The 19,148-nt window shown below is 47.9% G+C and overlaps 1 protein-coding gene across 3 annotated transcripts in view; it reads left to right on the top strand.

The window, feature by feature from the left end:
- Arid1a (AT-rich interaction domain 1A) overlaps nt 1–13,196 on the top strand; it is a 76,587-nt gene extending 63,391 nt beyond the window's left edge. For 2 of the 3 annotated variants that reach the window (XM_036177429.1, XM_036177427.1), the window contains 12 exons: nt 150–295; nt 392–501; nt 1,087–1,296; nt 2,894–3,101; nt 4,418–4,550; nt 4,702–4,877; nt 5,335–5,485; nt 5,562–5,696; nt 5,773–5,872; nt 6,382–7,273; nt 7,584–7,714; nt 10,161–13,196. In XM_036177429.1, the coding sequence (XP_036033322.1) occupies nt 150–295; nt 392–501; nt 1,087–1,296; nt 2,894–3,101; nt 4,418–4,550; nt 4,702–4,877; nt 5,335–5,485; nt 5,562–5,696; nt 5,773–5,872; nt 6,382–7,273; nt 7,584–7,714; nt 10,161–11,900 (4,132 nt within the window). In that variant the 3' untranslated portion in view covers nt 11,901–13,196. The remainder of the gene's footprint in view (nt 1–149; nt 296–391; nt 502–1,086; nt 1,297–2,893; nt 3,102–4,417; nt 4,551–4,701; nt 4,878–5,334; nt 5,486–5,561; nt 5,697–5,772; nt 5,873–6,381; nt 7,274–7,583; nt 7,715–10,160) is intronic. The other variant, XM_036177428.1, reaches the window with a different exon arrangement.
- The last annotated feature ends 5,952 nt before the right edge of the window (nt 13,197–19,148 follow it).

Raw genomic sequence — 19,148 nt, 5'->3', positions numbered from 1 at the left:
TAGAGGATAGGAATAACTAGATATGCCTGAGTATGCTTTGAGAGACTTTGACTTTTCTACTCCAATTAGAGGATCATACAACCCTACTTAGCTTATGCCCAAATCTAACCTAACCTTTTCTTGTATTTAATTTCCATCATCTTGCCTAGGCCACCAGGCTACCCGAATATGAATCAAGGGGGCATGATGGGAACTGGACCTCCCTATGGACAGGGCATTAATAGTATGGCTGGCATGATCAACCCTCAGGGACCCCCATATCCTATGAGTGGGACCATGGCCAACAATTCAGCAGGTAAGTGTAATTCATGGTTCATCCCAGAGATTTCTTCAAGAATGCTCTTCACATTGTAGCAAGGTGGATTTAACTTGACTGTGTGTCCTTTTCCAGGGATGGCAGCCAGCCCCGAGATGATGGGCCTTGGGGATGTTAAGTTAACTCCAGCCACAAAGATGAACAACAAGGCCGATGGGACCCCCAAAACAGAATCCAAGTCTAAGGTGATGAGTTTGTCTCGATTCTTCTCTCCTTCGCTGAGGAAAACAAGAAAGAGAATGAGAGAATTAGTGCATGTTATGACACTAATCTCTGCCATTGATCTCTACCATGACGAGTCCTAGAATGACTGACCAGTCATGCAGTTGTTTCATGCTGTCTGTAGGATCTCCATGTAAATAACAGAATACTGTAACCGCCACATGTTACAGAGAAAACACCAGACTTGGCCGTATAGAATTTTCTCAGTGAGGCTTAGCTTCCCATGCTTATACACTGAGGATTATGTGTGCTGTAGGCAACTAGCTGCTCTTCTCTTCTTTTGCTACTATTACAAAACCCACCTCAATGAACTCGTGTAAAGCTAGACTAGCCATTAACTGTCGAATACACATTTTAAAAAAGAGCCAGTAACTTCTGAGACATAATCCCAGCACCTAAGAGACCAAAGCAAGAGGATTCAATGACCAGCCCAGGCTCTTGGAAGGCTTTCTCAAAGGAGGAGGGGCAGAGAAGAAGAGATCTGTGGTGCCTTTCATATGTACAGGCTTTGGTTTTGATGAGTGTCTGGTTTTGATCCTCCCCTCCAGAAATCCAGCTCTTCTACTACAACTAATGAGAAGATCACCAAGTTGTATGAGTTGGGTGGTGAGCCAGAGAGGAAGATGTGGGTGGACCGATACCTGGCCTTCACAGAGGAAAAGGCCATGGGTATGACCAATCTGCCTGCTGTGGGTAGGAAACCTCTGGACCTCTATCGCCTCTATGTGTCTGTGAAGGAGATTGGTGGATTGACTCAGGTAAGTACCAGACGGTCGGCTTCTGATTTGTGTCATTCATTCTACAGGGACACTACAAACATGTGACCTTAACCAAGGTCTATAAACCATATGAGCTTTAATTTTCAAATGGTAAAACAGGGACCATGTGTGACCTTCTGTCCTGCCAAATGTTAGAAAGAATGAGTGTTAAGCTTCAGTGAGGGTCCCACTGAATCACTTGGTTTGTAAGTTGTGGTACAGCCAGATTCATTGACCCTTTGAATTCAAAAACCGTCTGATAGAAGGTCGGAGTAGTTACGGGAAGAAATAGAAGGGTGGAAAACGTCTGGTCGTTTTACGCTGTGACTTCAGAGAGTGGGTCAGTCTGTGCTCGAATGCCTTGTGGTGTCCTTTGCAATTTCCTTTGCATTCAGCTGGGGCTCGTTGGTGAGGCTCCACTGACTGATGGTGTAGCCTTACAGACTTGTCTTCTCTGAGGTTGTCTTTACTATCCAGACCAGAAACTATGGGGTGGGGGAGGGAGAGCCTGACAGGGAGAGACTTACTCCAAACCTAAATCAGAAAAGGAAACCAGCTGTCACCAGCAGAAACAAAGGTCACTGGAATGAAGCCAGATAACAGTCAGTTGTGAGTCCCATCTCCCTTCAGACTTCACTCCCCTCCCCCACAAAGGAAAACAAAACCAAACAGGGCACGTGCAAACAGGGCTGCTGAGGTGACCCTGGGTACATTCCGACTTCTCACTCTAGTTTAGTACTCACTTGTGTGCTGGTTATGGAAAGGGGGATTGATTGCTTGATGGCTTCACCTTACTTCTGATTGTTTACCCTGAGCTCACTGAACCCAGGATGAGGTGTAGAAGGAATCTCCAAGCCCAAGCTTGTCTTCCAATTTAAAAAGGAAATCTTTTAGTTGCTGTTAAGTAATTGTATTCTAAAGACGATGATGCTATCCCAGTAGATTGGTCCAGATGGCGTGGGGATGGGAGAGAATATGCAGAATTACACAAGACCATTGCTGAATCTAGGTGTTACACTCACATCACCACCTTAGGAAGTATTATTCCTGGTCACCTCCTTTCAGTGTAGGGTGTATGTGTGTGTGTCTCTCTCTCTCCCGCCCCCTCTCTGCTTCCCTAAACTATGGATTTGCAGTTACCAGGTCAAGTATCACAACCCAGTGATCTCTGTTTGGACCAGGACTGTAGTGTCAGTGTTCTCAGCACTAGAGCACAGTGGAAATCTGCCCAGCTAGCCCAGGCCAGATTAGAAGGAACATTTGGGAAATGGTCTTGGTCAATGTGCCCTGAGGCTGAAGGAGGAGATGGAATTCTGGACTGATCACACTTAAGTTGTCACCCTCACACTGAAGGAAGGCAATTGTGTAAAAATCCTTAGCTTGACAAGTCAGTCAATTAGAGGGTGAGGTTTGAAGCATAAAGACCAGTGCTCAGTGCTGTTCGCTCCCGTATTGGTGTCTGTTTGTCCTGCTTTCAGTAAGCAGTGGGGCCTGCTGTTCCTAGAATTGTTAAGTCTGTTGCAGCAGCCAGTTTGGGCTCCTAGCTTGTGTGCAGGAGGCCAGATCAGGGATGCCTCGACTGTTCTGCTGCTTTCAGGTCAACAAGAACAAAAAATGGCGGGAACTTGCTACCAACCTCAATGTGGGTACATCAAGCAGTGCAGCCAGCTCCTTGAAGAAGCAGTATATCCAGTGTCTCTACGCCTTTGAGTGCAAAATTGAGCGGGGAGAAGACCCTCCCCCAGACATTTTTGCAGCTGCTGATTCCAAGAAGTCCCAGCCCAAGATCCAGCCTCCCTCTCCTGGTAAGAGTGGGCAAGCACCCCCAAGACTGGGAACCCTAAAAGCCTTCAGGGTTCCTTAAGTAATGGTTCTTCCCTCCCTCTCTCCCTCCCGGGAGCAGAGCAGATGCCAGAGATATGTGTTTTACCATCCCCGTGGCTTAGCAGGTCGGCAGACTAAAGAGCAGTGGTGGTGACTCCCTTGGGAGGTGCTGTGCTGCAGCCTTAAATTTTCACTTTCTCATTTTCCTGTTGTACACCTGGCATCTCGCCAAATGTTTGTAAACTCGTGAGTAGGAGGGACACCAGAGGAGTGAGGGAAAACTGACAAATAGCAGTGTGGCTGGGCCATCTGGGAGCTTTGGCCTGCTGATGTCAGCGCCTTAGAATGCAGCTCATCTAGAGCCCTAAATTCCCCAGAGAGCTAAGATGGTAATGAATGGAAGGAGGGGTAGGAAGGGGTATTGAATGGGACTTTTTGATGATAGGAATGCTTCTGCCTACCCTCCTTTCTCAGAGGAGGCTGGGCCCTAGGCTAGCATGGGCCCTAGAAAGAAGGTAGGCATAAACATGTGTGCCCTGTCGTTGACCTCAGAGAGTAATGCCTTCCTGAGATGACTCATCAGCTGGGGGGGGGCTAAGTAGTGGGATATCTAGTGCTGGGAAGCTAACTAATGAAAGCACTAATTATTGGGAATTCTCTCTTCATCTAGTTAGAGAAACATTGGAACCTAAGGATGACATGGTGCTGGGTACTTAATAGAAACAGCTAGGCTGTGGCGATGTGACTCTCCTGCACCCTGGATTTCAGTTTTTGCTCCACCATCATCATGGTGTTGATAGCATTAGACAGGTTCTTTGGAGAATAAAGCAAGGCAGTTAAGAAGTTACTTGTGACTTAATGGCCTGGTGTGGTGAAATATAGCCACATCGTCTTTTCATTTCTAAGCTGTGAATGCAACCAAACAAAATAGCAAGGTGGGGCGTATGTGTTATATGTGCAGCTCTCAAATGTGAACTTCTACATGCCAGTGTTGTATCAAGACATGCCTGCATAAGTGACAAAACCCATTCCCCTCCTTAAGACTTGCCCTTCCCCATCACCAGCTATAAGAAGAAGACTACTTAAGGGTGTGTTGTCCTTAGGAAAGCTCTTCCAGAGAGATCCTGGGATGGCAGACAGGATGTCAGTCCCAACACTGGAGGCTGAGCAAAAGATCCAGACTCATACTCATACTCAGGCACATGGGCACACCCCAGATTCTAGAGCATTCATGGTTTTGTAAGAGTTAAATATGTTTCTGGCAAGTAAGCTGCTCACTCTGCATCTCTGTTCACAGCGGGATCAGGATCTATGCAGGGGCCACAAACTCCTCAGTCAACCAGCAGTTCTATGGCAGAAGGAGGAGACCTGAAGCCTCCAACTCCAGCATCTACACCACATAGTCAGATTCCCCCCTTACCAGGCATGAGGTAAGGCCCATGGGCAGGATAGAACGTGGAGTGTGTCGGGGTAGTCCAAGGTTGGCTCCTGCCTCTTCCTGCCCAGCTAGTCCACTGTGTCTCTTGGCTCAGATGATGAATTGGTCTACTCAGGGCTTCATTAGTTCTCCTCTCTCTGGAGCAGGAGCAACTCAGCTGGAATCCAGGATGCCTTTCCTGATGGAAGTGACCCCACATTCCAGAAGCGGAATTCCATGACTCCAAACCCTGGGTACCAGCCCAGTATGAATACCTCTGACATGATGGGGCGCATGTCCTATGAGCCAAATAAGGATCCTTACGGCAGCATGAGGAAAGGTGACTGACTGACTGGGGGATTTTGGTGACCTTCGACTCATGCAGAGGGCAGCATGAGTAGCTTGGTGTTGTGGCTGTGGCTGAGGCAGCTTCTGAGATTCTTCTGTGTATCTCCTGATCATACCATCCCCTTCTTCCTTGCCTGCCTTCTCGTTCCTTTCTGGTGTGGTGCTGGGGTCAGATCTGGGGAATCACATACACTAGGCAATCATTATGCCACTGAGCTACATCTTGAGCCACCTATCTCTGCTTATGTGTTTTGTTTTTAAATACCTCTCTCTTACCTTTGCTTTACCTAGCCACTTTTAAGGCTTTATATTTCTGCATTAATCCTGTCAGAAAAGTAGTAGGAACAAACCATGCTCTGTAGAAGGCCTGGAACTTTGAGACAGGCCTTGTGTAGCTTGCCTAGCTGCTGACTTGCCGGTTTTCTCATTGCCTTCCTTTCTACACTCAGCTCCAGGAAGTGATCCCTTCATGTCCTCAGGGCAGGGCCCCAACGGTGGGATGGGTGACCCCTACAGCCGAGCTGCTGGCCCTGGGCTGGGAAATGTGGCTATGGGACCACGACAGCACTATCCCTATGGAGGTCCTTATGACAGAGTGAGGTAAGCGCCCCTGCCCATGCCCTGCCCTGGGTGCCCTGAAGCTGTGGTGTGCTCAGTTCCCTTCAATTTTGTTTAGGACGGAACCTGGAATTGGGCCTGAAGGAAATATGGGCACCGGGGCCCCCCAGCCAAATCTCATGCCTTCCACCCCAGACTCGGGGATGTATTCTCCTAGCCGCTACCCCCCGCAGCAGCAGCAGCAGCAGCAAAGGTGAGTGAATCCTTGTTTCTTTGCCATTGTTGGCTCAGGTTTTGTGACTCCACCCTGACCACCTTGTCTTCTGCAGACATGATTCCTATGGCAATCAATTCTCCACTCAAGGCACCCCTTCCAGCAGCCCCTTCCCCAGCCAGCAGACCACAATGTATCCGCAGCAGCAGCAGCAGGTGAGGAGGGCAGCTGGGAATGCACCGGCCCGCAGGTTCCCCTAGAAAGTCTAACTGGTTTGAGGTCTTATGTATTTTTCTATTTGGAGGGGAAACTCTAGAAGAGAAAATAGTGGTTGCTCTCAGAAACAGCCTCAAAAGATAATTTGCAAGCCAGGCACTGGTGGCATGAGCCTTTAATTCCAGTACTCAGGAGGCAAAAGCTGGGGGATATCTGTTTGTTCAAGGCCAGCCTTGTCTATAAAGTGAGTTACAGGAAAACCTCCAAAACTACACACACACACACACACACACACACACACACACACACACACACACACGTACGTATGCACGCGCGCGCGCGCGAGAGAGAGAGAGAATTTATAAAGGTATTTTCTTTGCATCTGTGTCCTGCCTTTCAAGGGGCAAAAGAAAAATGAGTTAATGTCTGATGGGAGCCATCTGTGGCATTTGTGACTTCTGTGACTGAATAAACAATATTAATTTGGCCTCTGTTTTCTCTGTCTTAGAATTATAAGAGGCCAATGGATGGCACATATGGCCCTCCTGCCAAGCGGCATGAAGGGGAGATGTACAGTGTGCCATACAGCACTGGGCAGGGGCAGCCTCAACAGCAACAGCTGCCTGCAGCTCAGTCCCAGTCTGCCAGCCAGCAACAAGCTGCCCAGCCTGCCACTCAGCAGGATGTGTACAACCAGTACAGCAACGCCTATCCTGCCACTGCCACCGCTGCTACTGAGCGCCGGCCAGCAGGCGGCCCCCAGAACCAATTTCCATTCCAGTTTGGCCGAGACCGGGTCTCTGCAGCTCCTGGTTCCAATGCCCAGCAGACCATGCCACCACAAATGATGGGCGGCCCTATACAGGCCTCAGCTGAGGTTGCTCAGCAAGGCACCATGTGGCAGGGGCGGAATGACATGACCTACAATTATGCCAACAGGCAGAGCACAGGCTCTGCCCCCCAGGGTCCTGCGTATCATGGTGTAAACCGAACAGATGAAATGCTCCATACAGATCAGAGGGCCAACCATGAAGGCCCATGGCCTTCCCATGGCACACGCCAGCCTCCATATGGTCCTTCAGCCCCTGTTCCCCCCATGACAAGACCCCCTCCATCTAACTACCAGCCCCCACCAAGCATGCAGAATCACATTCCTCAGGTATCCAGCCCCGCTCCCCTACCCCGGCCAATGGAGAACCGTACCTCTCCTAGCAAATCTCCATTCCTGCACTCTGGGATGAAAATGCAGAAAGCAGGTCCACCAGTACCTGCTTCACACATAGCACCTACCCCTGTGCAGCCCCCTATGATTCGGCGGGACATTACCTTCCCACCTGGTTCTGTTGAAGCTACACAGCCCGTGCTGAAGCAGAGAAGGCGGCTCACAATGAAAGACATTGGTAAGGAGAGCTCCCTGACTGGGTGCCTGAATCTGCTCCCCCTTTCCATCTTTCACGTGGTTCCCTCCATCCTGATATTCTGGACATGGTTAAATCAGGTGTAGTGTTTACTGAAATAAAGCAAAAGACTTTGAGGGATGGAAGAAATAAGCTTACTTTAGGTTTTTCTTTAAGGCTCTGCCACACACTGGTGTCCTAGACAGCTTACTTAGGAGCAATGGAGGCAGAATAGCCTGACTCAAGGGACAGCCTTGGGGTGCTTCTAGCCAGTCAGGGCTTGGTGGATGGACAACACAGAGGTTTATTTCAGGAACCCCGGAGGCATGGCGGGTAATGATGTCCCTCAAGTCTGGGCTCCTGGCAGAGAGCACGTGGGCGTTAGACACCATTAACATCCTCCTATATGATGACAACAGCATTATGACCTTCAACCTCAGTCAGGTGAGTACAGGTTTCTGGGCAGGGTGGGGAAGGCCTAGGACATTCTTGATGTAGATAATGGGAAGCAACAGCAAGAAGGACACCATCTTCGGCTAACACTCTATCGCTTTGCTGGGAATCTTTGCTTATACTTTGCTTCTCTTGACAATGGGCATGGGAGCAGTAATAATTTACGTGTGTTGTTAGTGTCCAACTAAATTCCAAAGGAATTTTTTTTGGGAGCAAGATGATGGTTGTGCTCCAGCTCTTGCTGAGGTTTATTTTGTTTTGAGCCAGGGTCTTACTAAGTTATCTGAACCTTAGACTTAAGGTTCTTCTGTCTTAGCCTCCCTGAATGCCATGCTCAGCTGGGAGTTTCTTTTTGAGGCAGGGTTTGGCTATGTAGCTCTGCCTGTCCTGGAACTTGCTCTGTATGTCAGGCTGGCCTTGTGCTCACAGAGATCTGCCAGCCTCTGCCTTCTCTTAAAGGAGCTACTTAATCCCAGCTGGGAGAAACTTTTTGTTTCTGGTAACAACAGTTCAACAAAATAGCCTGATGGTGGTGGCACACACCTTTAATCTCAGCAATCAGGAGGCAGAGGCAGGTGGATCTCTGGGAGTTCGAGGCCAGCCTGGTGTATGGAGCAAGTTCCAGGACAGCCAGGGCTACACAGAGAAACCCTGTCTCAAAAAAGAAAAAGAAAAAAAGAATCCAGCCAGGTGGCTTAACAGGTAAAGGCACTTGGCAGTTGGGCCTGAGTTTAGAAGTTCAGTTCCCATTAAAAGGTGGAAGGAGAGAGAATTGACTCCACAGAGACCATCCCTCCCCTGCCCTCCATGATGCCTGGCACGCCCTCCACCCAAAATCTTCTCCCTCCCTCCCGCCTTCTTTTCTTCTATTTATTGACTTTGTCTTTTCAGACAAGGTTTCTTTTTGTAGACCAGTCTAGCCTGGAACTCACAGAGATCCCTCTGACTCTTGAGTGTTAGGATTAAAGGTGTGCATCACAACCACCCAGCTCTGGAGGATTTTATTTATAGATTAATTTAAAAAAATTAAAGACTAGAGACTGGAATTTTGTGATTTAGATGGAAAAGTGCTCTCTTAGTAGCATGTACATGGCTCAGAGATGGACTCCCACTACCACATAAATCATGTGTGGTGACACACATAATCCCAACACTGGAGAAGGAGGGAGGCGGGCTTAGATCAGAGGTTCAAAGTCATCTTTGTTTACCTCAGTAGTTTGAGGCCAACCTGGAATACATGGGACTCTGTATGTAAAAAACTAATAATAAAGGCAGAAAAAAGGAAGGTAGACTACTAGGGGTATTTCTGATCTACCAGAAATAGCATTGTGGTATCTGTGTCAGTGATCATAGCAGTAAAGACGGCATTACTAATCTTAATAGTTTTCTTTCATAAGGTGAGGGAGTGTCTCTGTATATGTGTCTTGTCTGCATGTGTCTGTACCACCTGTATGTCAGGTGCTTACTGAGGCCACAGTGGGTGCTGATCCCCTAGAACTGGAGTTACACTTTTTAGCAGCCATGTAGGTGCTGCGAATCTAACCCAGGTTCTTTGGGAATGCAGCCAGTGTTATGTAAGTCCAGAATAATATTGCTGTCCACAAGAAAGTAAAGAAGTAAATTTTCTTTCTTTCTTTTATTTATTTATTTGTTTGTTTGTTTGATTGTTTATTTTTGAGACCAGGTTTCTCTGTGTAGCTTTGGAGCCTGTCTTGGATCTCACTTTGTAGACCAGGCTGGACTCGAACTCACAAAGATCCGCCTGCCTCTGCCTCCCGAGTGCTGGGATTAAAGGTGTGCTCCACCACTACCCGGCGAGAAATAAATTTTCATGAAGTTTAGGGGATTTTTCATTTTATGTAGCTGATTTCTAGGAAAGGCAGTATTCAAACCAAGGTCTTTCTAATTCTAAAAACCAGGTGGATGGAAGGAGTTTGGCCAAGAGAGTTAATCTTACTGGGAATTAGTGGAGCATAGATGAGCACCTGTTAAAAGTGCGTGCCCTTTTCTGGCTTGTGTTGGGAAGGGCTCATACCAGCATGCTTAGACTTGGGCTACATATGGCCGTGGAATAGAGATACCACCCTCGAGGGCAGTGGCAGTGACCAGGAGCCTGGTGAAAAGCAGAACATATATTCAGAAAGAAGAGGTTTAAAGGTATTGGGTGTTACTGATGTGTGGCTAACATTTCCCGCCTGTTGGGGGCAGGCTTATGCGACCATTGTTTGGGCAAAAGAAAGCTTTGTGCTCTTTCTTTGAGAAGGAAATGGTGTGAGAGAAGTGAAGACGAACAGTCTGCTGGAACAGAAGCCTCTAGAAAGGGAACAGCTTTACCTCCCAAGTGAGAAATGTCTAACTCAAAGAAAATTGGATAGAGCTTGGGAACTCAGGTCAAGGATTCTTCCCTTGGTTTCATTTCCTTTTCTCTATCTTTCAGCTCCCAGGGTTGCTAGAGCTTCTTGTGGAATACTTCCGTCGATGCCTGATTGAGATCTTTGGCATATTAAAGGAGTATGAGGTGGGGGACCCAGGACAGAGAACATTACTAGACCCTGGGAGATTCAGCAAAGTGTCTAGCCCAACCCCCACAGAGGAGGAGGAAGAGGAGGAGGAGGAAGATGAACTCCTAGATCCTAAACCGGAGGAGGAGGAAGAAGAAGTGGTTGAAAATGATGAGGAATTGGCCTTCTTAGGCAAGGACAAGCCAGCTTCAGAGAATAGTGAGGAGAAGCTAGTCAGTAAGTTTGACAAGCTTCCGGTAAAGATTGTGCAGAAAAACGACCCATTTGTGGTGGACTGCTCAGATAAGCTTGGGCGCGTGCAGGAGTTTGACAGTGGCCTGCTGCACTGGCGGATTGGTGGTGGGGACACCACTGAGCACATCCAGACCCACTTTGAGAGCAAGGTAGAGCTGCTGCCTTCCCGGCCTTCTGTGCCCTGCCCGACGCCCCCTCGGAAGCACCTCACAACGGTTGAGGGTTCACAAGGGACGACAGAGCAGGAGGGCCCCCCGCCCGACGGCCTTTCAGAAAAGAGGATCACAGCCACCATGGATGACGTGTTGTCCACCCGGTCGAGCACGCTGACTGACGAGGGGACAAAGAGCGCAGAGGCCACTAAGGACAGCAGCAAGTTTCCATTCGGCATTAGCCCGGCACAGAGCCACCGGAACATCAAGATTTTGGAGGATGAACCCCACAGTAAGGATGAGACCCCACTGTGTACCCTTCTGGACTGGCAGGATTCCCTTGCTAAGCGCTGTGTCTGTGTCTCCAATACCATCCGCAGCCTGTCCTTTGTGCCAGGCAACGACTTTGAGATGTCCAAACACCCGGGGCTGCTGCTTATCCTAGGCAAGCTGATCCTACTGCACCATAAGCATCCAGAGCGGAAGCAGGCGCCGCTAACTTATGAGAAGGAGGAGGAACAGGACCAAGGGGTGAGCTGTGACAAGGTGGAGTGGTGGTGGGACTGCTTGGAGATGCTCCGGGAGAACACGCTGGTGACCCTCGCCAACATCTCGGGGCAGTTGGACCTATCCCCGTACCCAGAGAGCATCTGCCTGCCTGTGCTGGACGGACTCCTACACTGGGCAGTTTGCCCTTCAGCTGAAGCCCAGGACCCTTTCTCCACCCTAGGCCCCAATGCCGTCCTCTCTCCCCAGAGACTTGTCTTGGAAACCCTCAGCAAACTCAGCATCCAGGACAACAATGTGGACCTGATCCTGGCCACGCCCCCCTTTAGCCGCCTGGAGAAGTTGTATAGTACCATGGTGCGCTTCCTCAGTGACCGAAAGAACCCAGTGTGCCGGGAGATGGCCGTGGTACTGCTGGCCAATCTGGCACAGGGGGACAGCCTGGCAGCCCGGGCCATTGCAGTGCAGAAGGGCAGCATCGGCAACCTCCTGGGCTTCCTAGAGGACAGCCTAGCTGCCACACAGTTCCAGCAGAGCCAGGCCAGCCTCCTCCATATGCAGAACCCTCCCTTCGAACCAACTAGTGTGGACATGATGCGGCGGGCTGCCCGTGCACTGCTTGCCCTGGCCAGGGTGGACGAGAACCACTCAGAGTTCACTCTGTATGAGTCACGGCTGTTGGACATCTCGGTATCACCGTTGATGAACTCATTGGTTTCACAAGTCATTTGTGATGTACTGTTTTTGATTGGCCAGTCATGACAGCCGTGGGGCACCTCCCCTCCCTGTGTGTGTGTGAGTGTGTGGAGAACTTAGAAACTGACTGTTGCCCTTTATTTATGCAAAACCACCTCAGAATCCAGTTTGCCCTGTGCTGTCCAGCTTCTCCCTAGGGAAAGTCTCTCCCCACCCCTACTCCCTCACACCTTTCTGTTCCTCACCCTCACCTGCTTCCCTCAGGACCCCACCCTATTTGAAGAGACAAAGCTCTGCCTACATAGAAGACTTTTTTATTTTAACCAAAGTTACTGTTGTTTACAGTGAGTTTGGGGAAAAAAATGGCTTTCCCGGTTCTTGCATCAACGGGATGCCACATTTCATAACTGTTTTTAATGGTTAAAAAAAAAAGGAAAAAAAATACAAAAAAACCCTGAAGGACAAAAGGTGACTGCCGAACTGTGTGGTTTATTGCTGTCCATTCACAATCTCGCAGGAGCCGAGAAGTTGGCGGTGTGAGCAGCCCCTGTTCACTGGAGAGGCCTGTGCAGTAGAGTGTAGACCCTTTCATGTACTGTACTGTACACCTGATACTGTAAACATACTGTAATAATAATGTCTCACATGGAAACGAGAAGAGATGCTGGCTCAGCAGCAAGCTGTAGTTTTTAAAAATGTTTTTAGTTAAATGTGGAGGAGAAAAAAAAAAGGCTTTTCCCCCAAAGTATCATGTGTGAACCTACAACACCCTGACCTCTTTCTCTCCTCCTTGATTGTATGAATAACCCTGAGATCACCTCTTAGAACTGGTTTTAACCTTTAGCTGCAGCGGCCGCGCTGCCACGCGTGTGTATATATGATGTTGTACATTGCACATACCCTTGACTCTCCACAGTTCGGTCCCCTTCCCAGCTGCCCCTTTATAGTATGACGAGTTAACAAGTTGGTGACCTGCACACAGCGAGACACAGCTATTTAATCTCTTGCCAGACATCGCCCCTGGTGCGGTGCTGTACAGGTCTCTGTAAAATGTCCTTGCTGTCTCGGCAGCCAATCAACTTATAGTTTATTTTTTCTGGGTTTTTGTTTTGTTTTGTTTCCTTTCTAATCGAGGTGTGAAAAAGTTCTAGGTTCAGTTGAAGTTCCTGATGAAGAAACACAATTGAGATTTTTTCAGTGATAAAATCTGCATATTTGTATTTCAACAATGTAGCTAAAAACTTGATGTAAATTCCTCCTTTTTTTTCCTTTTTTGGCTTAATGAATATCATTTATTCAGTATGAAATCTTTATACTATATGTTCCACGTGTTAAGAATAAATGTACATTAAATCTTGGTAAGACTTTGTGAGGCTTTTTTATTTTCAAATTATTTAAGAGCTTTACCTGTGACTGGGAAGGTGACTCAGCAGTTAGGGAGCCATGTTTGGGTGCCTCATGACCACCATGGGGTCCGACACCTACACTGACACCCACAGACCCACCCACAGACCCACACATAGTGTGTGATACTGAGAGATGGCTCAGTAATCAAGAGCACTTGCTTTTACAAAGGACCCAGGTTTGATCCTCAGCACCCACATGGTGGCTCACAACCACCTGTAACTCCAGTTCCAGGGGTGATTCAGCACCCTGTTCTGACCTCCATGGTCCCCAGGCACACAGACGGTGCACCATGCACACATGCAGGCAAAACACTTACACACATAAACAACAAAATCTTTAGCCAGTCATTTTAAAATAAAAGCTGAGCATAGGAGCACACTCCTTTAATCACAGCACTTGGCGATCAGGGGTCTGGATTTCTGAGTTTGAGGCCACCCTGGTCTACAGTTCCAGGATAGCCAGAGCTATACAGTGAGACTGTTTCTGGGGAAAAAAAATCAGCCTGACCGTTTGCAGGGCCGTGCTCTCCTAATGTGGCGGCCTCCTCCACCCATGGTTGACAAAGGGGAGGTTCTTTTAGAAATTGTTATTAAGAGCCATTTCCTAGAAGTAGCCAAGATCTACCCCTTGGATCTGCATTTTGGCTTTCTTGACTCCAGACTGACTCTTCAGCATCACTACTACTGAGAACTTGAGCGTCTATAGGGAAGCCTATTTTTTTCTGTTTTTGCAGTAAATGGCAGGTCCAACCTTCCATGTTTGACTAGAAAAGTTTCTTGACTCGGTTTTTGTTTGCTGTTTTTGTGATTTTTGAGATAGGGTCTCACTGTATAGTTCTATGTGCCCTGGAATTCCCATTGTAGATAGGCGGGCCTGGACCTCACGGATCCTCCCCCTGCCTCCTGAAACTCCCATGCCTCTTCTGCATCCAGTCTTCACTCTTAAGTCATCCTCAGTCCGGCCAATGCCACCAGAGCTCATGACACTGTCAACTTCTTTCCCAAATTCTTAACCTTCTCTTGTGCTATGCTTGGGTACAGACCTATAGTACAACTACCACAATGACCCCTTTAAAATCAGAACCCCAGCAACGCTTAAGACTTGGTAAAAATCGTGAACCCCTGGGTGTAGTGATACACACCTTAAGTCCTAGCTCTCAGGCAGAAGCAAGTGACTGAGTTTGAAGATAGACTGCCTGGACCTACTTACTATGTAGGTCAACTGGATCTATCTACATAGTAAGACTGTTTCCAGGAAAAAAAGAATATGGGCATAGTGGTGTGTGCCTTTAGTCCCAGCACTCACAAGGCAGAGGCAGGCGGTATGAGTTCGAGGGCAGCCTGGTCTACAAAGTGAGTTCCGTGACAGCCAGGGCTGTTACACAGAAACCCTGTCTCAAACAAAAACAAAAAATGTCCGTTAAAAATAATAATAATAAAGCCAATCTGCTCTTCCTGACTTAGGTTTTCTATTGTCAGCATCTGACCCACTGTGGTTTTGTCCACTGGAATATGAACAGTTTGTGATGCTCACTGCTTAGTTCCTTTCTGACATGCATCCTGGCACATGATACCAACTTAAAAACCAATCAAGTGGCGCCAAGTGGTGGTGGTGCACGCCTTTAATCCCAGCACTCAGGAGGCAGAGTCAAGCAGATCTCTGTGAGTTCGAGGCCAGCCTGGTCTACAAAGCAAGTTCCAGGAAAGGTGCAAAGCTACACAGAGAAACCCTGTCTCGAAAAACAAAAAATATGCCCTGGAGAGATGGCTCAGAGGTTAAGAGCACTGGTTGCTCTTCCAGAGGTCCTGAGTTCAATTCCCAGCAACCACATGGTGGCTCACACCCATCTGTAATGAGATCTGGTGCCCTCTTCTGACATGTAGGCAGAATACTGTATACAAAATAAATTTAAAAAACAAAATCAAATGGCATCACGGTGGCAGATGCAGCTGCTGTAGGTCAACATTTTGATGTCCCCATTCTGTTCTTCCTTCTCTACTCATTTCCCTTAGGAAAGAGAAGAAAACTAAAGTTCTTATTTTTTTTCCAGCGCAATCATAGATACTAACAAAATATGATTGTAAACACTTAAGTGAAACCTGAGACAGTTTTCTATTTGCTGAACAAAATATGTTGCAGATATTCCTGTGACAGCCCTGTTACCTATGAGGTAAGTGCATCAGTTCCCCCCTCTCAGATGCAAAACAAGGCCCACCTGACCAAGGCCTAAGTTCTTCAGTACAGCAGGCTTTAGGGAGAGGGGTTCCTGTTGTATTTGGCATGAGGCAAAAGTGTCTCAAGAACCGTAGTCAAGCACTCATCAAACTTGGTGTAGCTGTTAATATTTGAGTCAGGGACAGGAATGGCAAATTAGCACTTACTGAGAAAAACCTTTGTCAACCAAGATAGTTTCTTATAAAAACAAAAGGAGCGTGCTTGGCATGTCTTTCTTTTACTTAGTAAGACTACTAATCACTATTTTTGCTATGGACCTTGAACTCGAACTTTCCAATCTAGAAAGTGCATTTCTGGACTGTGTGGAGCATTACCTAGGAGTTCTGTTTCCTGGGTTTCTATAATCTGCTCTTCTGCAATTCCAGGACCGCCTAGCCCAGTCTCCAGTTTCTGACTGGAGTTACCACTGGCCAAGAGAACTGCCCGCCACTGAGCTGTGAGTAATTGGCTTTTGAGAAGTAAATAGAACCTGACCAGTAGAGAACCCCGGGTGTGGCCAGTCGTTCTTTTCCCAGGCTCCTCCCTCCCTTACCCCCACCCCCAAATGACCTTAACCTTCTTTCAGAGCTGGACAGCAGCCAAGTCCAGCCTAAACAATACTCTGAAGCTGATTGGCTCTTTTGCTTGGCAGCCACTGCCACCCACAAGAGGCTAAGGCCTGCCCACCAGGCCTCTCAGTGGAACCAAGGTTTCCAACTATTGAAAGGCAGACACTGAAGGAAGTGTTTTTGTAACATGTCCGTGGCTTTTGAAGCATCACTGTTTGGTACTTGCAACTGGAAACAAGGAAGGATCTTAGTAACTTGGGGTGGGTGAGCATCTTTAAGTGACATGGCAGAGGTCAAACACTTTCGGTAAATGTTCAAGACCTAACTGGTGTCATTTCAGGTGTCAAGATGGCTGTAAATACTACCCATCATCCTTAGAAACTGTTTTGAGTGGGTGATTTTTTTTTTTCTGGTTGTTGTTTTTATGTACAGTAAAAAGAAATATTAAAGTTTTGGAAAGGTCTAGCTTCTGCTCATCATGAGCATACCCTTGCCCACTGACAGTAGATAGTAAGAAACCAGGGCTGTATGGTCGGTCACTTCCATCTCAACGGTGTGGCTTCGAATCCATGTCCCAGACCCTACTGCAGTCCCATAGGAAGGGGGCTTTGGAAAGTTTAATACCTGGAAACATAGTTACAGAGAATAGATACATACACTGGGCAGTTTCTCAGCCCCACCTGGGACCCAGATCATCTCAGGTGTGGAGACACGAACAAGACAAGGAAGCTACAATGAGAAATAAACTGTCAGAATGCTTCAGGGGGGCAAGCCTGGCTTCTCTACATCTTCAGCGGGAAAACTGTTCTTTGGATATGGAGTTAGAACAGCCTGTCTTTAAAGAGTACTTTATGCTACTCACTCATAAATCACTTCAGGGCAGGTGCTTTCCAAACACATCTCCCTCAGTGGCATTTCCTCATTGCCTATGGCATGGTATGGTCCCTTTGGAAGAAAGAGAAGGTGGGTGATATTAGGACTTGATGTGCCTTATATAGGATACTACAGTTCCTAAAGACCTGTTGTTGTTTGGTTTTTTTGTTTTGTTTTGTTTTTGAGACTGAGTTTCTCTGTGTAGCCCTGGCTGTCCTGGAACTCGCTCTGTAGACCAGGCTGGCCTCGAACTCACAGAGATCCACCTGCCTCTGCCTCCCAGGTGCTGGGATTAAAGGTGTGCGCCACCACCCAGCCTCCTAAAGACTCTTAGCCAGGAAGAGATAAAAACGTGGGAACAATTACAGCCACATGAAGTAGCTGGGCATGGTGCCTCACACATGTAAGTAATCTCAGTCCTCAGGAGGCTGAAGCAGGGAAGATCATGGGTTTGAGGCTATGTGACCTTGAGGACTTCCTTTAGTAAGCCTTGGTTTCCTTGAGTATAAAATATGGCATCACGTTAAATTAATGTATTCACCACACACAAATCATGCAAGGCACTGTGGGGGTTTTGATGTTGTTTCTGTGGTCCTAGGGGTCAAGTCTAGGACCAGCCCTCGGGCACTGACTTACACTCCCTGCCCAAGCTGCAAGCTGCCTTTCCAAGTACTCTAACATGTGGGTGAAAGATTAGCCTGGTCTCCCATTGTATTTCAGAAGTTAATATTCCAAAAGAGGAAAACAGGTACTGAAATGACAGAACAGGGTGGTGTAAGTGTATGGATATGCCTTGTCCCTGAAGCCAGAGGGTGGTCTGGTGTGATGGTTTTCTTTTCTTTCTTTCTTTCTTTTTTTTTTTTTCTTTTGTTTTTTCGAGACAGGGTTTCTCTTTGTAGCTTTGGAGCCTGTCCTGGAACTCATTCTGTAGCCCAGGCTGGCCTCGAACTCACAGAGATCCGAATGCCTCTGCCTCCCGAGTGCTGGGATTAAAGGCGTGCGCCACCACCGCCCGGTACGGTGTGATGTTTTAAGAAAAAAAAAAAAAAAAAAGCCAATGCAGAGGCAGGCAAGTTCAAAGAACAAAAATGATGTCACCCTCTTGAATTTTAGGATTCTAGAAATAGTGGCACATTGCTTGCATTGATTAGCCGAGGACTCTGGATTGTGAAACTCTTCCCTGATGGTGTGGGGTATTTCCTTTTTAATGCAAGGTGGGAGGAGGCGTCTTTCCGGAGCCTGGGGGACGGGGCTGGCTGTCTCCCTTGCCTTCTCTACTTCTAGTGGCTCAGCTGGCCATGTTGCTGCAGGCTCCATTTTAACTGCAGACTGCAGGCAAACTCCAGCGCGGCCTCTTTCACCTTTCACTCGGAGGCTTGGGGCCCCAGCACCCTTCCTCTCCCCTCCCGCCCCACTCCAGTCTAAAAAGCAAGCGCGAGTGTCAGGGCTTTGGGAGCCCAAGACTCAGCTTCCTTGTTTTCCTGTAGGAGCAGGAGCAGAAAATGAAACGGGAAACAGAGAAGAGGAGGGGGTTGGGTAGCTGGGAAGGAAGGAAGGAAGGAAGGAGAAATTGCAGCCAAGTGCAACTGAAGAGCTAGACGAGGTGTTCTACTTCCAAACGGTGTTCCTGCAAATACTCTCACTTCTCACAAGAGGACCCCTGCCTTTTTGACAAATACATTCTGAGGGAATTCCATGTGGACAGACAGAACCTTGAGCATTTTCCCCCGTGAATTCATTCACAAAGCGAGGACAGTTCACGTCTCTGTTTTGTCTTTAAAGACAGAGTGTTGGGGAGCCTCTAGAAATTCAAGTCCCAACCTTGGGCCCTAGTCACAAGCGTGCCCAGAGAGGCCATTCCACTCAGAGGAACGCGTTGTTTCCACGCGGAAAAGCCTGGAGGGATGACTTCGTAAAAAAACTTTGTAAAAAACTCCTTTTCGCTCTTTACCAACCACTAAAATATGCTTTATACTTTATCCACTCTACACACAAATATCCAGGGGCAGTTTTAAGTTCCGGGCCCTGAACTGATAGTGAACCTGGCCGCCGCCAGACTGATGTGGGGCTAGTTTTCTTTGCTTGGAGAGCCAGCGACCATCTCTTTGTTCCCACCCACACCAGTGGCTGTTGCAGAAGATCAACCCCTCCCTCAGCCAGGGTTGTGGCCAGAGGTTAACCCAGAGCCAAGCTACGTTGAGAGGACAGATAACTGAAACCACAGAAGGCCTTGGAATCCTGAGAAACAAGA

The sequence above is a fragment of the Onychomys torridus genome, chromosome 2, assembly GCF_903995425.1.
Source record: "Onychomys torridus chromosome 2, mOncTor1.1, whole genome shotgun sequence".
NCBI classification, from domain to species: domain Eukaryota; kingdom Metazoa; phylum Chordata; class Mammalia; order Rodentia; family Cricetidae; genus Onychomys; species Onychomys torridus.
This window is presented reverse-complemented; position numbering and strand designations above follow the sequence as displayed.